General features: G+C 37.4%; 1 protein-coding gene across 5 annotated transcripts in view; it reads right to left on the bottom strand.

Annotated features, from left to right (window-relative positions):
• The window catches only part of LOC127442585 (cAMP-specific 3',5'-cyclic phosphodiesterase 4D-like), a 69,869-nt gene that overhangs the window by 37,232 nt on the left and 12,270 nt on the right, over nt 1-20,367 (bottom strand). The window contains exon 1 of one of the 5 annotated variants that reach the window (XM_051700731.1): nt 13,026-13,636. The exons of the other annotated variants lie outside the window; for them this stretch is intronic. Within the exon in view, the coding sequence (XP_051556691.1) occupies nt 13,026-13,153 (128 nt within the window). The 5' untranslated portion in view covers nt 13,154-13,636. Of the gene's footprint in view, nt 1-13,025; nt 13,637-20,367 lie in introns of those variants that run through there. 5 annotated transcript variants of the gene reach the window in all.

The raw sequence follows: 20,367 nt of genomic DNA, 5'->3' as shown, positions 1-20,367 counted from the left end.
AGGACATTCACTTGCATTGTTTAGAGGAGGAGGGCTGAAATGAAATCCTACAAGTCCTAAATTCTGTTTTGATGAAGAAAGAAACTCAGATACATCTTGGATGGCCTGAGGGTAAGTAAATTATCAGCAAATTTTCATTTTTGGGTGAACTATTCCTTTAACGTTTGTCCCACCAGAGATATTCAACAAAGTATTAAAAGCGTGCCAAACAATCCCTGTCTTCCCTACAGTGTTTTATTCCGAATACTTCCCTGTACACTGAAAAAAATGTTAACCTTAAAATGTGCTTCATGCTTTATTCAAGACAAAAATATTATTTAACATCACTGAATAACCCTGAATACATTAGCTTCCAAAAATAAAACTACTTTTAAGGGTTATATCAGGTAGATACAACTCTTTAAGGCAGGGGCGGATTGGGACTAAAAAGTGGCCCTGGACTTTCTGGCCTAGAGCGGTCCACCAAACCCAGCCCACAACACACCTCACCATAACACCCCGGCTCATTGATTTCATTTTCCGGCTCAATTTCAAATTTTTGTATTGATTAAAAAAAAAAAAAAAAAAAAGACATTTCAATTGACTGCTAGTCATGACAACAGGCCCTACAGTGCAAAAATTGTCATAACTTTAAAACATATAAAACCACTGTAAATGTGATGTGGATTTTTTATAGAAAGCGCAAAAAATAATCCGAAGTAAATCTGAAAACTTTTTCCCCAACATACAGATTTGAGGTTAAAATGTACATGAAAGTACAAGGGAAAGTGTGTATTTTAGGTGCTGTGACAAGTCAGCATTTCTTCAAAGTTTTTAAAAATGTTAATCACCTTTCAACTTTTTTCTAGAAGTGCAAATAAACTATTGTCTTAGTTAATATGAGGTTGTGGAAACAACAAATATAAAATAATATATGTATATATAGCTATACAAGATCATAAAATGTTGTTTAAAATAGTTAGATGAAGAAAGTGTCACACAGCAGGACACTGATGATAATGCTTAAGATTTTATGTCAATTACACACTTAACTACAGTATGTGCAAATATTTATTTTTTAAAAATCAATGAAAACAAAGTTGGCCAGAACATGTACATATATAAATATATGTTAAAAAATAAACACCTCTTAAAGTGTAGATCTTTGCAGATATTTTGCAGATTAATTGCTCATATTTTCACTCTATGACAATTTGTTGCATCTTTATTTCTGCAGTGTTTTAATTCCTTCCCCAGATTATTCTTGAGAAAAAGTGAAAAGCCCTTTGCTTTGACAGGCACTGTTTCTGCTATCCTTTAAACAAAGTAAGACTCAAAGACTCAAATAGCCATAAAGTAATATTTTTCATGACTTATTTTCTGCATTTTTATCAGGCGTGAGCATTATTCAGCAAGCCACACTTCAGCTCACAGTAATGCTTTGCGGTATGAATAAATTATGCAAATGACTATGTACTGCTCATAGCTTTACTATTTGCCAATTTTATTTATGCTGCTGTTATTGTATTTGTTGTAACTTGCAGTTATTTGTCATTTTGCAATTATTCAGAGCTCATATTATACTTAATATGTTGTTTTTGGTTGTCACCATTATTGTGATTTGTATGTCAAATAATGAGGTCCACTCAAGCCAAGGAGCAAATACATGCTAAACCGTGCCAATGTGTAAGGGATTTCAAAATAAAAGCCATGACAATATTCAAAATAAAAGCCATTGTATCGGCTTGTAACGGGGTCTGTGCCTTCATGTTGGTGCTCAGGGTGGCTACCTAGTGCATCAGCATATCCATACTTCCCTACTATATAGTATGCCAAAAACAGTATACCAGTGTAGTAAGTCCGAATCCATAGTATTCATAAAACAGTTAGTGAGAAATGCCCGGATGGCCTACTACTTCTGGTGGGAATCCGAAGTGTGGATCGGTTGAACACTTTCCTATCCCACAATGCATCGGGAGCTGAGGAGATGTCACATTCAAATGCTGGATTTAAAACAAATGATGGAGAACCACGGGGTGGAAGGCTGCTTTCAACAGTAAGAGCTGTATACACAAAGAACATTGCTCATTATGCTTAAATGCCGCTTGTTCAATCGAACTTGAGTGGATTATTTTCACAGTTGTTGCTGTCACGTCATATATTCTGGTCACAGAACCATGCATACGTTCCCAGATGTTAGTATGTTCGAATTCTATTCATACTGCCTCTCGCATACCTAAAGAGCATACTGTTTTACCGGCCGAGAAGTGCGTTTCTCATCAAATACAGTACATACTGTGACAGTACGCAGTTTTGGACACGTCCAATTCTTTTCCGTGATCCAGTTCTTTCGGATGGTTCGTTTCAATGAACCGGTTCAAAAAAACGATTCACCAGTTCATTTACGTCATCGCGTAATGACGTCACTATACATAATGCTAATACGCATTACTGACACTGATATACAAATGCGGATGTTCTACACAGGTCTAAAGCATATAAAGAAATTACACTAGTCTTAATCAACTCACCCTTTTTACAGAAACCATGATCCAGCTCATAACAACTTCAGATATAATCTGCATGCACAATACTCAATAGTAAATTTCGTTTACATCTCTCGACTGAAAAATTTCTCCCCTTTATTCAAGTCCTCGGTTCACACATGCTCATCTGCAGCTCACTGATCAGCAGTTCTCAGTATTATGTCCGAAAGAGGTGATTCTCAGTTCAGTGTACTGGTGACTCTCAAACTGCTGTGAGCGACTCAATGTACTGTTGACGCGAGAGCTGCTGTCCTCGGATCAGTGTACTGATGACTCACAAACTGCTGTGAGCAACTCAATGTACTGTTGACGTGACAGCTGCTATCCCAGAATCAGTGTACTGTTGACTCGAGAACTGCTGTCCCGGAATCAGTGTACTGTTGACTCGCAAACTGCTGTGAGCGACTCAGTATATTATTTTGACTCGGGAGCTGCAGTTCCAGGATCAGTGTACTGTTGACTCGAGAATTGCTGCGAGCGACTCAGTGTACTGTTGACTTGAGAGCTGCTGTCCCGGGATCAGTGTACTGTTGACTTGAGAGCTGTAGACTGGATCATCATGATAAAGTTGTAATACAATCAAGTCATAAACATATTTCCAGTATGTTTTAATTGTTACATGTTCTGTTGTTCAGCAAAATACACCTGAAACAGACACACGCATGCTCAATGTCAGCAGCTCATCGGTTCTCAGTATGTCGGACACCTCCGAAAGAGGCGATTCTCAGTTCAGTGTACTGAGAACTGTTATGAGCGACTTATTGTACTGTTGACTCGAGAACTGTTGCGACCAGAGCGTTCAGTCCGATTTGTGAACTAGTTGGAGCGGTCCATTGCAAAGAAGAGTTGATAAAAGCAGATATCACCAGTTCTAGGATCATATTACTCCCAGTTATCAGCTCATTTCAATTCGGAGTGTCAGGCACATCCGAGAGAGGGATTAAGACAGAGTAGCTTGTGTATCAGTGTTGACTTTCAAAAGATTCAGTACGATTTGGTGAACTGGTTCAACTCGTTCACTAAAAAGAACCGGTTCAAAAGAATGATTCGTTCATGAACTTCACATCACTACTGCCGTATATGTTCACTAAATGATGAGTGAATTTTCATTTTTGGGTGAACTATACCATTAAGACACAGGGTGAATATAACCAACTCAACTTTTGTGCAATTTTACACTATACACAGTACAACTATAGAGCAACACTGTAATATTATGTAAGTAAAAAGCTATAAACAATAAGTACTACTTCATCCAGTATATGATACCGAATAGATTGAAATTGATTCTAAGTGAAAACCAACATGCATCAGCTTCCAGCAGAATCTTTTAGACACTACAAAGAGCACCTTCACTGGGAAAAGTAAAAGAGAGCTGTTACTAAACCCTCTGCAGTTGTATGGTATGCTGCATGTTCACTGTCAGTTTCTAAACACTTGACACCAAGCATGCCTCACAAGACACTGTTGCTGCGTCAGTCCTAACCCAGGCACATTTCAGGGCTGCACCAGCCTGCCAGCACAGGTCCAACATGAGACTAATGGGTAGTAAACACAGAATCTTCACATAAGCCTAATGCACAATCACTAATCTACAGTCAAACACTCTGCAAAACATCTTGCGTAAAGAAGTATGCATAGCCCACCCTGAAGCATGTTTGTTAAAATGGTTTTCATGCAGGGTTTTACAGTATATAAAGAAAGCAAGAGGAGAGGTGGAGCCAGGGGTTCAGATGAATCCAAGGCTCACATGGTCAATGAGTTTCATAGTTGAATAACCAGTCCACTGGGACACAGCCAGCAAGCTGTTCGTCCTGTTCTCTACCCATTGTTTCTAATCAACAAGAAAAAAAAATGACATTAAATAGAGTCACGGCTTTGCATGACGTCAATGAACACCCTAGGGCCTGGACATGCAGTGTATGAACATACCACAGAGGATTTGGAAGACAGCTGTTACCTTGCAATAAAACTGCTACTGTTGCACAACACCTCAAGTTCAAAATCTGAGTGACATAAATTAAAAGCACAGTTAAGTATGATTTAAACCATGCCTTTGTTTGAGAGGTAGGCTAACACTTCACAATAAGGTTGTATGTAGCCATTCGTTAATGCAATAGGTATGACAATGAACAATACATTTTGCAGCATTTATAAATCTTGGTTAATGTTAATTTATAAAAAGGTATACAATTTTTCATTTTAAGTTAATTAACTCATGTTAACATATAAATTCTAATACTAAAATGCATCAACATATGTGGAAATTCACATTAACCAAGATTAATAAACGTTGAGAAGTATACTTCCTTGTGAGTTCATGTTAACTCTTGTATTAAATAATGTTAATACATATACAGAACAACCTTCTTGTAGAGGGATACAGTTTGAGTTTTAAGAAGACCCTACTTGATGTTTAATTTTGAGGTAGAAGTCTCACATAAGCACTACAGGAGACATTACCGATCTGATGAGGCTGCTAATTAGCAGTTCAACCAGCAGGTCACATACTCTTGCATAGACAATGCAGGCAGAGGATGTGTCCTTGATTGTTTAATCACCGTTTATGTGCATGCTGCCTTCTCCTAATTGTGCACATAAAATGTGGAGCACATCCATACCGGTAAGAGCTGCAGATTTTAGAAAGATTTCTCAGGCACAATAGGGTGCACAGAGAAAGAGAGAGAGAGAGAGAGGGTAGTGCTGTGATCTCAGCTTTCCACTGAACATTTATGGTCAAGATATAAATAAGCTCGGTTTGTTTCTGATTTAGACTGACATTTTAAAGCATGAGTGGAGGTTAGTCTGAATTAAGTCATAGACAGGCACATTACACTGATATTTCCACAAACATCTGAAGTTGAAGTGGTGCATAATCAGCAAACTGGAAGTGACTGTAATACAAATTGTTATTACAGTATTATAAACCACAGAGCTTCCACTTTCGTTAAGAATCAGAAAACTGTTATTTCAAGTGCATTTTACAGGAATTAAGGGCTATGTCATTCTGAAATCAGACACAGTGTACTTTTGAAAACCACCCTTATTTATTTTTCTGATTAACGTTTTTTTTATTGATTCATAAAGATGACAAAAAAAAAAAAAAAACATATATACACTGAATCAACATTTAACTCCCCCACTCCCCAATCACCAACCCCACCCTGACCCCCAACGAACATCCCCGTGGTCACACATAAGTACACACACACCAAATAAATAAATAAATAAATAAATTATATATATATATATATATATATATATATATATATATATATATATATATATATAATCATACACATCTAAAACTACGACTCTCTCTCTACACAGCCCCTCCCCGAGAGTCCCCCAAAAATGCCAAATAACTGCCCCATTTCCCATCAAATGAGTCCCAGATCCCCAGCCTTCTACATGACACCTCCTCGAAAGCTGCCACCCTCCCCATCTCTGTGCACCAATCTCGAAATGAGGGTGCTCTAGCCAACTTCCTTCCCCTTAAAAAAATCTGTCTGCCTGTCATAACACTGGTCAGAACCCAATTTTTTATGTGTTTATCCCCTATATTGATGACCGCCCCATCGCCCAAAACACAGAGTCTGTGGTAAAACGAAACCCGAGTGCCCAACACGTCACACACAAAACTCTGAACCTTCAGACAAAATTCCTGGATCTCAACACACCACCAAAAAACATGGGCCGTGTCTCCATCCTCTGATTGACATAGCCAGCAGGTGGGTGTGTCTTTAAACCAAGCCTATACAATATAGAGGGGGTCCAATAGAATCTATGTTAAATCTATCTAAAGGACTGAGATCTGGGAATCCCAAAATGTTGAATCAAATTTTCAAAGGATCTCAACACTCCACTCTCATATAGGTCACCGAGCATATTAACCTCCCTCACAATCCACTCTGACCAGCAGAAAGGGGACTTATTAATACATAATTTTGGGTTTAGCCATATGCTCGAGGCAACATTTAAATAAATGTCTGAATTAAACACTCTGGACACTTTTGTCCATACCGAGTGCAAATGCGAGATAACGGAGTGTGACTTAACTTCTCCGATTAGTTTGATAGAAAGGCATTGCAATGGTGAAATAGGGGCAAGAACTTCCTGTTCAATACAAAACCAGGGTGGGGCTCTCTCAGGTGGAAGCGACCAGTGAGCCAAATGTCTGAGACTGAATGCATAATAATAAAACAAAATCTTGAGTAGGCCTAGTCCACCTTTGTCAATCGGCCTATGTAACTTATTGAAATGTAATCTGGGACACTTACTATTGCAAATGAAGGGCTACGCAATGCCATCAAATTGCTTGAAATAAGAGAGGGGGACAATCTATCTACAGGGAGAGGCTGTAACAGGTAGTTGAATTTTGGAATACAATTCATTTAATAACATTAACCTTCCCAATCATAGATAAATGTAATGAAGCCCACCTGCTCACATCACTCGAAAACCTCTTTATTAAAGGGTCAAAATTAACTCTAACTAAATCACACAAATTTGCTGGGAATAAAATGCCCAAATACTTAATGCCCTGTTTGGGCTACTGGAAGATGCCTGGCTGAAAAGCCATCACTGGGCAGTATGCTGTCAGAGCCAAAGCTTCAGATTTAGACCAACTGACTCTGTATCCTGAGAACTTAGAAAAGGAATTAATAATTCTGTGGAGGCAAGGCATAGATCAAGTAGGGTCGGAGACGAATAATAAAATATAATTTGCGTAAAGCAAAAGCTTATGCGCCATACCTCCCGCCACCACCCCTGGAAAATCATCTTTCTTTCTTATCGCGGCTGCTAATGGTTCCAGGGCAAAACAGAACAATGACGGGGAAAGAGTGCAACCCTGCCGGGTACCCCTATCCAGAGTAAAATAATCTGAAATTAATCCATTTGTTTGTACTGCTACTACCAGGTGACGGTAAAGTAACTTAATCCATCCAATAAAAGTATTCCCAAACCCATATATTTCCAAAATCTTAAAAAGATAATCCCATTCTACCATATCAAACGCCTTTTCAGCATCAAGTGAGATGGAAGCGACTGGAGTCTGATCATTAGCCACTGACCACATGATATTAATGAAACGCCTAATGTTATCAGAAGAGCTGCACCCCCGAACAAAACCCACCTGATCTATATGTATAAGAGATGTCATAACTTTATTTAATCGGCTAGCCAGGATTTTTGACAATATTTTAACATCTAGATGGATCAGAGAAATTGGACGGTAACTCTTACATTCGCTTGGATCTTTGTCCTTTTTAAGAATCAGACTGATCCAGGCTTGTGTCATGGTTGGTGGAAGCTTTCCATTCTTTAATGATTCCGTATAAACGGGGGGCCTGGGTAGCTCAGTGGTAAAAGACGCTGGCTACCACCCCTGGAGTTCACTAGCTAGTTCGCTAGTTCGAATCCCAGGGCATGCTGAGTGACTCTTGCTCTCCTAAGCAACCTAAGCTCAGTTGCTAGGGAGGGTAGAGTTACATGGGGTAACCTCCTCGTGGTCGCCATAATGTGGTTCGTTCTTGGTGGGGCACGTGGTGAGTTGAGCATGGATGCCGCGGTGGATGGCGTGAAGCCTCCACACGCGCTATGTCTCCGTGGCAACACGCTCAATAAGCCACGTGATAAGATGCGCAGGTTGATGATCTCAGACGCGGAGGCAACTGGGATTCGTCCTCTGCCACCCGGACTGAGGCAAATCATTATGCAACCATGAGGACTTAAAAGCACATTGGGAATTGGGCATTCCAAATTGGGAGAAAAAGGGGAAAAAATCCAAAAAATAAAAAAATAAAAACAAAATCCAAAAAACAAAAAAAAATATTCTGTATAAACTTCTAACAAAAGTGGAGCCAGTTCTGTAGCATAAGATCTAAAAAATTCAGCGGCAAAGCCATCTGGCCCCGGAGCATTGCCTGTAGGCAAGGCCTTAATTACCTCGCCAAGCTCCTCCAAGGTTATCTCAGAATCAAGATAATAGTTTTGCTCCGTCATCGGTTTAGTTCCACAAAGTTTCTAATATCTTCATCAGTAGACGAAGACGTGGAACTATAGAGAGAAAACCACCCTTACTAAAATCTGTGTAAACGCATGTTATGGGGGCTTATCTAGCCCTGTTCTAAAAACATACATTAAAAACAACACCATTAAAATTACACTCACATATATTCTTGCCTAAAAAGGGGATCAGTTGTTACTCTCACATAAAATTATTTTCTTTTTTGGTATTTTTATATAAATAATGATTAATATCTTTTAAATCAAAAATGGAGAGGAAAATATATACTGTATGTTCTTGCCAGAACATCACTACAAACATGCAGGGGCTGTGACAGAGCAGTTCTATGTAAACAGCAGAGGGTTATCCTACAGGATCTGTAAATCCTACTGTATCTACAGGAAAACAACAAGACAGCAGAGTAAAGTATGGAAATAATCTAAAGATATTTCAGCAGTGAAATCTGGGAAAGCTAATAAAGAAACAATAATGCTTTGGAGAAAAGAGATCTGATGCAGTCTTACAAAGATTGAACACTAAAAATATTAACATGTGATTCAGAGATAGCTACTGTATTCACTCAAAAAATAGCTCTTTGGCTGAACTTGATTCAATTGTGGACAGTAGTTTTACGTGTTTGAAATGAGTTTCTTAACTTAAAATGTCTATGTAATCTCAACAAAAACACTTTGTGTAGAAAGAACCTACTTGAATTGGGTAAACCCAACAAAATTAGACATGTCAGTGTAACTCAAATAAATCTCTTTTTTCTTTAGGTACTTACTAGTGAAAGTGAATGTTAGCATGCTAACTACATGCTAGTTGGAAGCACTACAGAGTGTAGTTTAGTATATATGCTATGGTTAGCACAGCATTTGCCTAACGAAGTGAGCAATCAACTTCATGTATGATATTTACCTGTCCTCATCGTTAGCTCAAGCTCCACTCTTCACCATAATGGTAATCCCCAAAACTCCAACATAACAGAAACTCTTCTAAATCTCGACATAATAAAACATTAAACACAAACAAGTATCCCATTTTATATTCATCTTGTACAAAAACACATAAAATAACACTTAATTTGAACATTTACTTTCCCTATCGAGCTCTGTGCAAAGCTTGCTGGGAAATGGAAATCCCCTGCCCAGTTTCATCAATACTTTTAATTAACACCACAAAAAGTATTAATGTAGTCCCAACTCAAATGGATTAAGTAAACTTCAATTTTACAAATTTAAATTAATAAAATGCAATGAAATCAAGTTGACAAAAGGTTCTAGAATTGTGTTCCTTTTCTTTATTCTAATTAAGTAAATTGAACAAGCATCAAAAATCCTTTTTTTTTTTTTTTAGTGTAGGTAATGCTATGAACTTCTTACTGTACATATAATCATGAAGAGCTGTCCAATATAACCCCAAGCATTATTGAAAACCCTACCATTGTTTTGTAATGGGTAAAGTTTTAGCTATTGTGGGGGTTTTTTTCAAGTTGAAAAAAACGAAAGAAGAACGAGCTGCAGATGTTCAGACGACTGCAATCTAAAACCGCCAAGACAACGGCCAAGAGGGAGACTAATGGACATTCTTAAAGAATGTTTTACAGTACACATATCTAATAAAGCTTAAGAAAACATGAGCACAGTTCAACATATTCATTACAGAACAAAAATCTATCATTTAACTCAATTCAGCCATTCAAGGCCAAGAACTTAAATAATAGTCCTAAGGTGCTCCAACAAGACTGTTGCATTTAATAGTGCTGCCTTAACCATTCTGTGTTGCTTGAATGTCCAAAGGAACTCGATGTTCCCAATGTTTAACAGCAGAAAATGTGGCACTCCCAGCCTCAAGCGACTGTAATCCTTTAAGTCCCATTAATAATATTTCTGGACACGAGGCTTAAAAAAATATGTTGAACAGTTGACAAATGGTTTACAATGGTTTACAGATCCTCAACATCTACATAAGAAGGAATTATGAGCCTGACAGAGACAAATTCCTGAGCACATGATTTCCTTTGTGCTAAATTCACACTTTTTCGAGGAATTTTGATGAAATTTATTGGTTTTAATTTAACTTCAATGTTCTAATGACTGCAGTTTTATAAACAGCAATGTAAACAGACAACATTGAGGAAAACAACTGAATAAACAGAGAAAACTGATGTCAAATGTATTCAAAATAGCTTTTCATGAGTTCTGTGTTAATTTAAAGCAGCATTTGCCAAGTCTCCTCAGTAAAGCATTATTCTATGATATTTAGCGCACTATTCCATTAGTAAAGAATCTTGTAGTTTAAGGACTGCAGATTAACCAAGGTTGCATTATCAACATCTGAATCGATTTCAACATTAGCCTTTGTATGGTATGATATACATAACTTTAGTAATATGCACCCTCTTACTCAAGTTTCCTTTAAATAACCTCAATTTTATTTTTCATCCAAGTCTCTAACTCCCCAAAGTTCTGATAAACACAGATACGGCCTGAGAAAATAAATGGCAGAATGAAATGGAAAGAAACCACCCATGTTTTTATCTGTAATCCGCCCGTCAGCATTGACATTGATGGCTATGCAAGAGGGAAAAGTGTGTGTGTGTGTGTGTGTCCAAAAGGAGTGAACTGTCTCTGGCTTGGTCTGAGCAAGTCTTACTGATACTGTGGGAGGACAGAGACTTCATGGTTCTCTTTAAATGAATACCCCCTCTGAGACTAAACCATTTCCTCTGTATTTCATAAATCCAACACTTCCCAAATAAAAGTAATACTCTACAAGCACATGGCACATGGTGTCTCTAAGAAATACAAATTATATATTTTTTTTGTAGATGGCAATGAAAAAATAATGTCCAATATATATACTGATCAGCCACAACATTAAAATCACCTGCCTAATATTGTGTAGGTCCCCCTCGTGCCTCCAAAACAGCACCAACCTGCATCTTAGAATAGCATTCTGAGATGATATTCTTCTCACCACAATTGTACAGAGCGGTTATCTGAGTTACCGTAGACTTTGTCAGTTCGAACCAGTCTGGCCATTCTCTGTTGACCTCTGTCATTAGCAAGGCATTTCCATCCACGGAACTGCCGCTCACTGGATGTTTTTTGTTTTTGGTACCATTCCGAGTAAATTCTAGAGACTGTTGTGTGTGAAAATTCCAGGAGATCAGCAGTTACAGAAATACTTAAACCAGCCCATCTAGCACCAACAATCCTCTCATCTGCTGATCTCCTGGGATTTTCACACACAGCAGTCTCTAGAATTTACTCCGAATGGTGCCAAAAACAAAAAACATCCAGTGAGCGGCAGTTCTGTGGATGGAAATGCCTTGCTAATGACAGAGGTCAACAGAGAATGGCCAGACTAGTTAGAACTGACAAAGTCTACGGTAACTCAGATAACTGCACTTTACAATTGTGGTGAGAAGAATAGCATCTCAGAATGCTATTCTGAGATGCAGGTTGGCACAGTTTTGGCGGCACGAGGGGGACCTACACAATATTAGGCAGGTGGTTTTAATGTTATGGCTGATCGGTGTAAATGTATATTCAAAACTATGCAAAAGTGCTCTTATGAAAATGCTCTTGCCAAACATTCACAGCAATACTACACTTATTTCTTCAATTTTTTTTTAAACTATAATTGGTATTCAGTTGAGCAAAGTTTTGTCCGAAGATCACTGACTGTCATCTCTTTAACTTCTGTGACATTTAACCCCAGAAATTGGAGAGAATCCTGATGATACTTACTGGTTCTATTCCATACTGTAGAAGACTGAATAAAATAAATGTTACATTTCCTTACATAACTTCTCTCTTCTGTACATGGAAGTCTTTCTGACATTTTTATCTGTGCATTATAATATAAACATCTGTATGGTTAATGGTATCTGTAATTTTAAAATGGTATATGTTTATATGAAGAAACTCATAAATAAAGGATGGAAAAATATATGTAGCATGGACGCAGTTTTACCCTTATCAAGTAGTCATCATAAGTTCAAGCCAATAAGAGCTATTATAATAAGCTTGTGGTTCTCACTGAAACAATAAGCAGAATTGTTTGGCATTTGGTGGAACAGTTGCAGATGAACCGATTTCCAGATTGTGATACAATAAATGCAAAATCACTGATTGCGTACAGAGTACTGTAAAACCCTTGCAAAATAGGTGCTCACTTATCATAGTGCTTTACTACCATTGGACAGTAAAGAACTACTAGAAGTTGTCTTGAACAGGCACATCAGCAGGTTATTCCCTGGACATAGTGGGAGATTACACTGCTAAATCACATCACTAATAATTGCTATCCGTCTCTGAAACAGGTGCGACCAAAAAAGCAACCAGATATCAGTGCATTACAGTTGCACAATACAATCATACCTAATTCTGATTTCCAACAGCCTTAGATGAAAGTGCTTTTAATACATATTTGTTAGTAGTGCTAGAAATGCATACAGTATAGAAATCATCAAATCTAATTACCGCCTGCGTTTTTGCACAATGTCGATGGGTCTGTTGATGGCACATGGTGATCCAAACAAATTCCAGTTCCGTGGCTTAAATGCCCGATCAGCTGAGAAAAAGAATCCACAGTTTGCCGGCACACTCATCTTGCCGGCACGCTCAATCAGTGATCATCCAGAGAACTTTCAGCAATACTTGAACAACCACTCAAATTTCCAGTATCTTTTGACTCTTTTTTTTTTTTTAGGTAAACATTGCTCGTGGATCAAAATGGGTCCTCATTGCCTCCTGTTGGTATTACATCAAGGCTGAAAAGCTGGATGAAAACTAGAAAAAGCAAAGCATGATATCCACTGTCCTTTTCAAGCAGTCCACTCTCACCTCTTGAGTGACACCTTCGGGTGTGAATGGAGATGTGAGCTTGAGTGATGAACCTTGTGAAAACCCATGCTTGACTCTGAAAGCATGTGTGACTCAGACAGCAACTTTAAGAGATGCTCGTGTAACATTTACACCTGGATCTCCTCCTCTACCGTACTTATTATGTGGACACCATTAAGATTGTCCACTGATTGAAGATATCTTAGTCTTCTGCCTTACTCTGATTCTGATTTGATTCTGTGTGGTAGCTGGACTCATGGAGTAGAGTGCTGTATTTTAGCTATACACTTTAACCCACATGCTGCAAGATGACTTGAGCTCGTCTTACTGGAAGATCACGCTCTAGAAAGAGGGCAGGACCAAGAAAAGCATAGTTCCTGCCTCCTTGAGGAAGCTCAGACATTAACCCCTTCCTACTGTGTCTAGAGCCGATAAAAGCACAGTGCTGTGAAAAAGTTCCAGATATAATGAAAATGCATTGTTTGAAAAATATACATTTTATTCTGTAGTTTTGTTTAGAACCTAGATGAGATGCGGAAGCAAAGGTGTAAATGAATAGTTCGCCCAAAAATGAATGTTTTGTCAAACCCATATGACTTACTTCTGCAAAACACAAAATGAGATATTTTAAAGAATGTCACTATCGCAGATTTGTGTACAATAGCAGTTGATATTGACTCACTTTAAATCTAAAAAAAGAAGTGTCATTAAAGGGATAGTTCACCCAAAAATGAAAATTCTCTCATCATTTACTCACCCTCATGCCATCCCAGATGTATATGACTTTCTTTCTTCTTTTGAACAAAAACGAAGACTTTTAGAGGAATATCTAAGCTCTGTAGGTCCATACAATGCAAGTGAATGGTGGCCAGAACTTTTAAGGTCCAAAAAGCATATAAAGGCAGCATAAAAGTAATCCATATGATTCCAGTGTTTTAATTCATATCTTCAGAAGCAAAATGATAAGTGTAGGTGAGAAACAGATCAATATTAAAGTCCTTTTTTAAGTCCTTTTCTTTTGTTTTTGGCGATTCACATTCTTTATACATATTTTTTCACCACCTACTGGGCAAGGAGGAGAATTTATAGTAAAAAAGGACTTAAATATTGATCTGTTCCTCACCCACACTTATCTTATCATTTTTGAAGACACGGATTAAACCACTAGAGTTGTGTGGATTACTTTTATGTTGCTTTTATCTGCTTTTTGGAGCTTCAAAGTTCTGACCAACATTCACTTACATTGTGAGAACCTATGCTGAGATATGTTTCTACAAATCTTCATTTGTGTTCAGCAGAAGCAAGTCATACACATCTGGAAAGGCATGAGGGTGAGTAAATGATGAGAGAATTTTAATTTTGGTGTGAACTATACCTTTAAAGTAGTCCACGCGACTCATGCTTGATATGCCGCCATATTGGATAAGCAGTATGCAATGTTTACATGAGTTTACAATGATTTGATTTGATTTGAAAGTGGATAACGGTCTGTCCATCATGCAAAGTGATCGTATGCCTTCAGAAGATCATCAATCACTGTAAACTCATTTAAACAGTGCATCAATCCAATATGGCGACACGTCAGTGACATCAAGCACGAGTCACATGAACTACTTTTATGACACTTTTGGGTGTTTTTTTAAGATTTAAAGTGACTCACTATCAACTGCTATGGTATTGAAATCAGCAGTTGGGACATTCTTTAAAATATCTCCTTTCGTGTTTCACAGAAGAGAGAAAGTCATATTGGTTTGGAACGACGTGAAAAATAATGTCCGCATGAGTAAATAATTAATTAATTTTAATTCTGGGGATTTTTGGAGAAAAAAAAATTGTGTGGAAAATTCTTGAACTCAGGTGCTCATGGATCTGCTTAGCATCAAGATAATGACAACAGTCTGGAGAGCTATAGATCATCCACAGCTGTAAATCTGTTCTGAATATTAGGATGACTTCAAAAAACCCACTTGCTTTCACACACAAATGTGGACCAAAACCTTTGGGTCAAGAGTAATTTTAAAGAAAGTGATGAAAAAGAAACTTCCCCTCAAGAGAGGATCTAAACCAAGATAACAATAAAAAACATTTACACCTCGTTTCACAGCCAAGAAATAAAACAGACAAGTACAGAACTTCCTGAGCTAACATCTAAGTCCTTAATCTTCATATTCGCTCTTGATGGATTACAAGTTTAGTGTGTGATCTCAATAGACTAATTAACTACTTGAGACCAGCCACGTAAAATGCCCAGACACCTCAGAATCAAATAAGGTTGTTTACCATACTACTGGCCTTTGGTAACAGAGAGACATGAACACAATCTATTGACTGATTGGGCCTAACCTACTTACTGCAATCTTCAATTGAGTCAAAAGTGTTTCTCTCTTTCTTCCTTGCCCGAAATGCTTTTAAAAACATATAATAGGTGATCAAATGAAAATGTCCTATAAGACATGTATGAATGCACTACAAAGTATTTCCATTCTAAAAGCTCATATCACTTGTCTTAGCAGAGACTGCCAGGATAAAGTTAATGATCTGGACAGCATGAGGGTTAATAAAGATCTTTGGCTAAAACAAACGTCCTGTTGGATTACAATGTTTAGACTATCTACATGTCTCAAACATAATACTTTAAAACGTCACCATCCTGATCCAAGAAACAATGATAGGCAATTAGTTGATCAAATTCTTAAGCAAAAAGTTGGAAAGATTTTAATATTGTGTTATACAGTTTGGAGTCTATAGATATAAACTGGGCAAATTGTGTTACAAATATATAAGAACTGGAGCATGCCCTTTTTTAGCACTACAAAAAAATGAAAAATAACAGAGATCCATAGATCATCCACAGAACTGTTGATCTGGGTTGATTTGTGTTGATTTAAGATTAAGTAATGCTTTAAAGACTTTCATAAGGTTTTTGGCTGTTTGGAATCTGCTTTTAAAATATGATATCCAAGGACAAAATCCAACTCAAATCTACCCATTTTAATAAATCTGACAAAGGAAATTAAGTTAGGACACTGATGAACTGGTGCTGTGTTGTTAATGCCAGAATGACAACATACAGTATGTAGTTTCTAGGAACTAATAAAACTGTTTTCCACAGTGCAATGCATAGCCAGTTACTGTGATGGATTGAAACCCAGCATAAAAATGTAAGCCGTCTAACAGATTATCATATGAGGAATGAGAGTTCTGAGGTGAAGATGAAATGTCTAAAGGATTATTCCTGGCTCTGAAACATAGTGAAAATTTCTCTGCTGTCCACCTTGTGCTTGTTTTATTATTGTTATTATTATTATTATTATTATTATTACCAAGGGTTACAGTGTATTCAAAGTGTTCACGTTTGTGTCCTGGAAACCTATCAGCTCAAGATATCAAGTAGATTTCAATGTTTATGCCTAGTAAACGTCTCTGAAATACTGGTACTACAGCAGCTATACTAGATATTTGGAGTAGATATACAGGTATAGATTCTCAGCCTTCCTCTTTCCTCACAGCCCAACTATGAACAGAAAGAAACAATATTATAAACGCATGATAATTAAACATGAAATAAAGACATGCCTGATTAGTAACAGATAGGCCTTCATATGGAAGTAAATAAAATAAATAATAAGAATAATAATTAAAACAATTACTAATTATTTATTTAATGTATCAACTAACAGTGAGCATGACTAAGTAAATACAATAAATCAAAAGAATAATAAATAATTAAAATAATTAATTACTATTATTTATTAAATGTATTAACTAACAGTGAGTGTGACTGAGCAAATCAAATAAATCATAAGAATAATAAATAATTAAAATAATTAATTACTATTATTTATTAAATGTATTAACTAACAGTGAGCGAGACTGTGTAAATAAAATAAATCATAAAAATAATAAATAATTAAAATAATTAAAGACTATTTATTTATTCAATGTATTAACTAACAGTGCGTGATACTGAGCTTCAGTCTCTAGAAGAGCACTCACTTGCTGAGTTCTTAAATGCTGAACTACATGTGCATATAATGTATTTGACTACAAGATGTGATCATTCTTTTAGACATCTTTTTAATTTGTATACCTTTTCTATTATTAGGGAAATCAAATGTTGCTTTTAAAAAGCATAACATGGATAAAAGCAGGAACATGTATCATGTGCAAAGCTATTAACATGAAACATGTAGCTTCATTTTCAGATTTGGTTTCCTGGAAATATGTACCATTAAAAAAAAAAATCAATAATGAGCTGAGCCCTTCAGCTAGTTTAACAATGCTGTCAGTGGGACCATAGGACAAGAGGTATTATGTGAAGCGGGTCTAACAGCTCGGTTTATAATTTTAATTAAAAAAGAGTTTATAGCCAATCTAGACTGCATGTTTAATATGTAGTGGTTTTGTATGAAGGAACCAGTAGAGTGGTTCATCCACAATCTGATGTATTCACAGTATGCAAATTGCACCCCCTACTAGTGAGACCTGTACATCAACCACCTTGAAGTCCCCACAGTCTAAACTGTATATTTCCGATAATTCTAGCCAAATTTGTGGTCCACCTAACATATGATCAAAACAGTACTTCAAATAACATAATATGATGTAGGATTGTCCACCATTAAAGATACAGGCCAGAAATGTGCTCTGGTTTATTAACTATGTGAATTTCGCAGTAATATTATTTAGCCAGCAGGTGTCGCCAGCATATAGTCTAAGAGCACTTACAAATCTCCACAAAGGGAAATGCCTTTGACGACTTCTATTACTCTGTTGGATAATAATGGAGAGAGGACAGATGGGTTGGCAGGGTTCCCGTCATCAGTAAGAGAGTCTGAGAGATCAATGAGCGGTGGGAGTCATTGGGGGAAGCAGCCATGCTGAAAATATGGAGCAGAACACTGATGCACACAGCGACTCCAGTCACAGCATCAGCACCTATTGACTATTCTGGCCTCGGAGCTTTTATTTTTGGGTACACTGGATACTGACACTGTTGTCCTGTGATTGGTTCACCTCATTTGACTTTCTCTTACGACATACACCGATCAGCCACAACATTAAAACCACCTGCCTAATATTGTGTAGGTCCCGCTCGTGCTGCCAAACCAGCACCAATCCGAATCTCAGAATAGCATACTGAGATGCTATTCTTCTCACCACAATTGTACAGAGCGGTTATCTGAGTTACCGTAGACTTTGTCAGTTCGAAACAGTCTGGCCATTCTCTGTTGACCTCTGTCACTGGATGTTTTTAGTTTTTGCCACCATTCGGAGTAAATTCTAAAGACTGTTGTGCGTGAAAATACCAGGAGATCAGTAGTTACAGAAATACTTAAACCATCCCGTCTAGCACCAACAATCAGGTGTGGACTGGCCATTGGGAGAACCGGGACTTTTCCCGATGGGCCGGCCTTGAAATGGGGCTGCATGGGCCACTGCGTTATGCAGAACGTGCCACAAAACGGCACCGCGATATGCGGAAGGGGCCAGCGATATGCAAAAAAGGACAGCAAACAAAGATTTTTAGAAAGATATTTCAGCTCTGTAGGTCCATACAATGCAACAGAATGTTGGCAAGAACTTCGAAGGTTCAAAAACCACATAAAGGCAGCATAAAATTAATTCACACGACTCCAGTGGATAAATCCAAGTCTTCAGAAGTGATATGATTGGTGTGGGTGAGAAACAGATCAATATTTAAGTCCTTTTTTACTATAAATTATCTTCCTGCTAAGTAGGTGGTGATATGCACAAAGAATGTGAATCACCAAAAACAAAAGAAGAATGTGAAAGTGGAGATTTATAGTAAAAAAAGGACTTAAATTTTTATCTGTTTCTCACCCACACTTATCATGTCACTTCTGAAGATATAGATTTAACCACTGGATTCATATGGATTTATGCTGCCTTTATGTGCTTTTTGGACCTCCAAAGTTCTGGCCATCATTTACATCATTTACTGCATTGTATGGACCTACAGAGCTGAAATATTCTTCTAAAAATCTTTGTGTTCAGCAGAACAAAAAGTCATACACATCTGGGATGGCATGAGGGTGAATGAAGAGAATTTTCATTTTTGGGTGAACTATGCCTTTAAGTGGTGATCCAATACAGTACCAAAATTGTTACACAAATGTATGTTGTCATACAAAAATAAACAAAAATGACCACAAGATCAAACATTAAAACTTATAAACTTTATCATGAACTGCAGAGGTTCAACAATATGCAAAATGATTCACACAACATAGGTTTCTAAATGTTACTTATTACATTTGAATGGTTTTATGTTCTGAGCAGACAATAACTTAATGCACAAAACACATTTTAGTCGGCAGAAAACATATTTATCCCCACTGCAAGTGAACCATACTTAATGTAGCTTGAGTCATATTTTTCTTTTCGTTCTTTTTTTACCTTGCATTGTTTTGTTCATAGTTTTAAGGATGAGGGCATGTCACGCAACCTATCCATGATGGCACCTGCCTAATTTGGCTAGCTTCTGCCAAGTAACAGGTGACAGACAGATTTGCACCATAAAACCAGAAGCGGAAGTGTTTTCTAATTCCATTTTATAGAAGATAAGCCTATTTAATTTGCTATCCAAACTATGAACAATTATACAGTCAGTTGCATTTTAATATTTGGTTGGACAGCAAAAACATTCAAGCCCTGAGTCCCAGCAGTATACTTAATGCGGCGCTGGTGACCAAGCAGTTGAGGACCACTGATCTAGAAAAAGCATAGCTCTAACTCAGGGTTAAGCACCTTTCTAAAATTGCATACAGGTGGTACAGACAAAGGCAAAGAAAAAAATGAGTAAGTTTTATGCTGGTACCCTAAAACACTGCTTGCTCTGCTCTAGATAGCTATTGTGGAGAAACACATCTTGACAACAAGTCACAGCTTTGTCTGAGTCACATGGAGAGTAAGAGTTTTGTCTGTGAGAGTGAAAAGCTTCTCTTGTGAACAGTGT

Source organism: Myxocyprinus asiaticus, chromosome 6, assembly GCF_019703515.2.
Source record: "Myxocyprinus asiaticus isolate MX2 ecotype Aquarium Trade chromosome 6, UBuf_Myxa_2, whole genome shotgun sequence".
NCBI classification, from domain to species: domain Eukaryota; kingdom Metazoa; phylum Chordata; class Actinopteri; order Cypriniformes; family Catostomidae; genus Myxocyprinus; species Myxocyprinus asiaticus.
This window is presented reverse-complemented; position numbering and strand designations above follow the sequence as displayed.